This window comes from Otolemur garnettii, unplaced genomic scaffold (genome assembly GCF_000181295.1).
Source record: "Otolemur garnettii isolate 467f Iridium unplaced genomic scaffold, OtoGar3 scaffold00055, whole genome shotgun sequence".
Classification (NCBI taxonomy): Eukaryota; Metazoa; Chordata; class Mammalia; order Primates; family Galagidae; genus Otolemur; species Otolemur garnettii.
The window spans coordinates 3446387-3450933 of NW_003852450.1; the positions used below are offsets into that span (position 1 = coordinate 3446387).

At 41.1% G+C, this 4547-nt stretch overlaps 1 protein-coding gene across 1 annotated transcript in view; it reads left to right on the plus strand.

Annotated features, from left to right (window-relative positions):
• Positions 1-2040: 2040 nt before the first annotated feature.
• The window catches only part of NUCKS1 (nuclear casein kinase and cyclin dependent kinase substrate 1), a gene marked incomplete at its 5' end in the record, with an annotated part of 18349 nt that continues 15842 nt past the window's right edge, over positions 2041-4547 (plus strand). Inside the window, one exon of the mRNA XM_012806642.2 lies at positions 2041-2165. Coding sequence (XP_012662096.2) covers positions 2041-2165 — 125 coding nt within the window. The remainder of the gene's footprint in view (positions 2166-4547) is intronic.

Here is a 4547-nt window from a genome sequence, read left to right on the forward strand (position 1 = left end):
CTACTTGGGAGGCTGAGGCAGGAGACTTGCTTGAGCCCAGGAGTTGGAGGTTGCTGTGAACTGTGATGCCACAGCACTCTACCCAGGGGGATAGCTTGAGGCTCTGTCTCAAAAAAACAAAAAAGAAAAATACTGTTAATATAGGGTATATTATTATTATTCCCATTTTACAGTTAAAGAAACTGAGGCAGACATTACACTCAAATTCCATTAGCCAGCACCTAGCTTTTACCTTTTGTGCATTCTTAGTCTTTTATCTTTTATTTCCTTTTAAAAATATAGTTGAGGTCTTGCTATGATTTGGATTCTATTCCCATAGAACCCCTCTGTAAGAATATCTTTCTTACATAATTATGTTACTAAAAGTTAATTGGGACTGGCATGCCGGTAATCCTAGCACTCTGGGAGGCTGAGGCAGGTAGATTGCTTGAGCTCAGGAGTTCAAAACCAGTCTGAGCAAAAGAGTGAGACCCCATCTCTACTAAAAATAGAAAAACTGAATCAAGAGAATTGCTTGAGCCCAGGAATTGGAGGTTGCTATAAGCCATGACACCATTCTACCGAGGGCAGAAAAGTGAGACTCTGTCTAAAAAATATATGTATATATTTTGGAGGTTGCTGTGAGCTGTGATGCCATGGAACTCTACCCAGGGGGACAGCTTGAGGCTCTGTCTCAAAAATAAAAAAATAAAAATAAATAAATAGAAGTAATTGGTAATAGTAATTGTGTAGAATTATAGGTTCTTTACCTTCTAAAATACTTGTAATATAACTATTACTATAATAATTTTCAAATAAATGTGAAGATGCAGAAATATGAAAAGATCTTTTATCAGTCAACATGGTAAGATATAAAATGATAAGAGATATTTAGATTCTGCGACCATTGCTCAGTGGTTAGGGTGCCCGTCACATATACCGGAGCTTGCAGATTCAAACGGCCTGGGCCTGCTAAACAACATGACAACTGCGACAAAAAAAAAAAAAATAGCTGGGTGTTGTGGTGGGCACCTATAGTCCCAGATACTTGGGAGGCTGAGGCAAGAGAATCACTTAAGCCCAAAAGTTAGAGGTTGCTGTGAGCTGTGACTCCACGGTACTCTACCAAGCACAACATAGCGAGGCTCTGTCCCCCCCAAAAAAGAGATATTTAGCTATAGGTATATGAAATACATATATATGATGCAAAAATGGAATTAAGGTGGTAGGACTGGGATGGAAAAGAATTTAATTTTTAAAAAAATCAAGAAAGTAGTTGGGGGCTCGGTGCCTGTAGCTCAAGCAGCTAAGGTGCCAACCATATACACCAGAGCTGGCGGGTTGGAATCCAGCCCGCACCTGCCAATCAACAATGACAACTACAGCCAAAAAATAGCCAGGCGTTGTGGTGGGCACTTGTAGTCTCAGCTACTTCAGAGACTGAGGCAAGAGAATCACTTAAGCCCAGGAGTTTGAGGTTGCTGTGAGCCTTGACTCCACAGAACTCTACCCAGGGTGACAGCTTGAGATTCTTTCTCAAAAAAAAAAGATAGTAGGGAATTCCTGCCCCTCTTGCCACTTAAAAACAGCATGAGAGGGGTGGCGCCTGTGGCTCAAAGGAGTAGGGTGCCGGCCCCATATGCCAGAGGTGTCGGGTTCAAATACAGCCCCAGCGAAAAACAGCATGACAGGCCAGACATAGTGGCTCATGCCTATAATCCCAGCACTTGAGAGGCCGAGGTGGGTGAATTGCCTGCTTCCACAGGTTCGAGACCAGCCCGAGCCAGAGTGAGACTCTGTCCCTAAAAGATAGCAGGGTGTTGTGGCAGGCACCTATAGTCCCAGCTACTTGGGAGACTGAGGCAAGAGGATCATTTGAACCCAAGAGTTTGAGGCTGCTGCGCTAAGATGCCAGGGCACTCTACTAGTGGTGACTAAGTGAAACTCTGTCTCAAAAAAAAAAAAAGAAAAAAATAGCATGAGAGATAATCATGTCCGTAAATACAGTAATTGGTATACAGAAAATACATTTTGACAAATTAAAAGTATAGTTAATTGAATTTGAAAATATTCTGTTTAGATGAAGATTATGGAAGAGATTCGGGCCCTCCAGCTAAGAAAATTCGATCATCTCCCCGGGAAGCTAAAAACAAGAGGCGATCTGGGAAGAATTCACAAGAAGATAGGTAAGTGGCATTGTGTTTCTGTTCCTGCTTACACTGTCACCACTCTGAGATGAAGGCATCCTCTGGTCTTTGAGTTGCTGGAATTTTCACATACTTTTCTAGAAAGTATTGAGGGTCTACTTAATATTTAGCCTATTTCACATTATCTCAGGCTGTGCTTAAGTATGTAATTTGTGGCGGCGCCTGTGGCTCAAGGAGTAGGGTACAGGCCCCATATACTGGGGGTGGCGGATTCAAGCCCGGCCCCAGCCAAAACTACAAAAAATAAACAAATAAATAAAGCATATAATTTGTTATGTCAGGTTACTATTGACACTTTTATTATCTTGGTAACAGTATAAGTTGTGTCCCATTCAGTCACATATTAATAGGAGAATTATAACTAAAGCTTATAGAATCTTTTAATGTGTATAGCCTGCTGAGTTTTACTGTATCATAATCAATTTTCCTTTGTTTCTTTTCCCTTAATTTTACAAACTTCATGTGAGTGATAATTTTACCTCTAATTTACATCATAATACCAGGACATTGTAACTTCACATCTTGCTTTTAAAGGTATACACACATATTCTCACATTTAGTGTAGGGTAAGTTAAGACCTCCTTAATGATGATGAATAATGGCTATCATTTATGAATGTTATGTGCCAGTCTCTATTATGTGTTTTACATAAAGTATCACTTAATGCTCACAATTTATCTATTAGAGTAAATAATACTAACTTAGAAAAATTCAGGGCTCGGCGCCTGTGGCTTAAGTGGCTAAGGTGCCGGCCACATACACCTAAGGTGGTGGGTTCGAATCCAGCCCAGACCCACCAAACAACGATGACGGCTGCAACCAAAAAATGGCTGGGTGTGGTGGCAGGCGCCTGTGGTCCCAGCTACTTGGGAGGCTGAGACAAGAGACTCGCTTGAGCCCAGGAGTTGGAGGTTGCTATGAGCTGTGAAGCCACGGCATTCTACCCAGGGGGATAGCTTGAGGCTCTGTCTCAAAAAAAAAAAAAGAAAAAGAAAAATTCAGTGATTTAACCAAAGGTCTGTTCATTTACCCAGCAAATGAACAAACAGATTTTGAGTTTTGAATTCATGTCTGTTGGACTCCAAGGTCTATTGTTTTAATTTAATTTAATTTTTAAATTTAATTTTGAGACAAAATCTTGCTGTGTACCCCAGGGGGTCTTGAACTCCTGGGTTCAAACAATCCTCCTGCCTCAGCCTCCCACGTAGCTGGAATTACAGGTGTACACCACTGTGCCTAACTCCCAAACTCCATTTTTTAACCATTAAGCTACACCACTTCCAAATAATACGATTATGGAAGAGCAGTCCAAAGAAATGAAGTAGTATTTCTCGCTAGTTCTTCTAAGACCTTTGGATTGCTAAAATCACTATTATCAATCACTATTAACATGCATTTACCTAGTCGTTTCCTTATTTCTTAGGGTGTTTGTTTAGATAGAGTCTCACTCTGTTGCCCAAGCTAAAGTACCTTAGCATCAGCCTAGCTCCCAGCAACCTCAAACTTGTGGGTTCAAGCAGTCTTCCTACCTCAGCCTCCCAAGTAGTTGGGACTACTAGTAGAAAAGGGTTTCACTCTTAGCCAGGCGTTGTGGCAGGCATCTATAGTCCCAGCTACTCAGGAGGCTGAGGCAAGAGAATTTTCTAAGCCCAGGAGTTGAAGGTTGCTGTGAGCTGTGTGATGCCACCGCACTCTACCCAGGGCGATAAAGTGAGACTCTGTCTCAAAAAAAAGAGAAAAGGGTTTCACTCTTGCTCAGGCTGCTCTTGAACTCCTGAGCTCAAGTGATCCTCCATCTTGGCTTCCCAGAGTGCTAAGATTACAGGTGTGAGCCTTCATGCCTGGCTACCTAGTATTTTTTGTTTGCTTCTATAGCTAACCTCTAATGTTTACTTTGCTGGAGAATTTTAGAAACATACTTTTCAGGAAAAATAATACAAAATTATGCTGTTGGTAAACAAGTCTTATAGAGTTTCATAGTATATCCCTAAAACAGTTTTATATAGCAGCACCAGTACAGAACTGTTGTTCATTACATTCCATTATTTTATTTCTCCTAGGAATAAGCTGCTTCATGGACTTTCTTTTTTAATATGCCTCATCAATGTAATTAATATCTAGCCTAAATATTTTGATTTTATTATTCTAAGTATCAAGAATGATTACGATAGGGGGCACCTATAGCTAGTGGTTAAGGCACTGGCCACATACACCGGAATTGGTGAGTTTGAATCCGGCCTGGGCTTGCTAAACAAACAAACAAAAAAAAAATAGCTGGGCGTTGTGGCAGGTGCCTGTAGTCCCAGCTACTAGGGAGGCTGAGGCAAGAGAATTGCTTGAGCCCAAGAGTTGGAGCTTCCT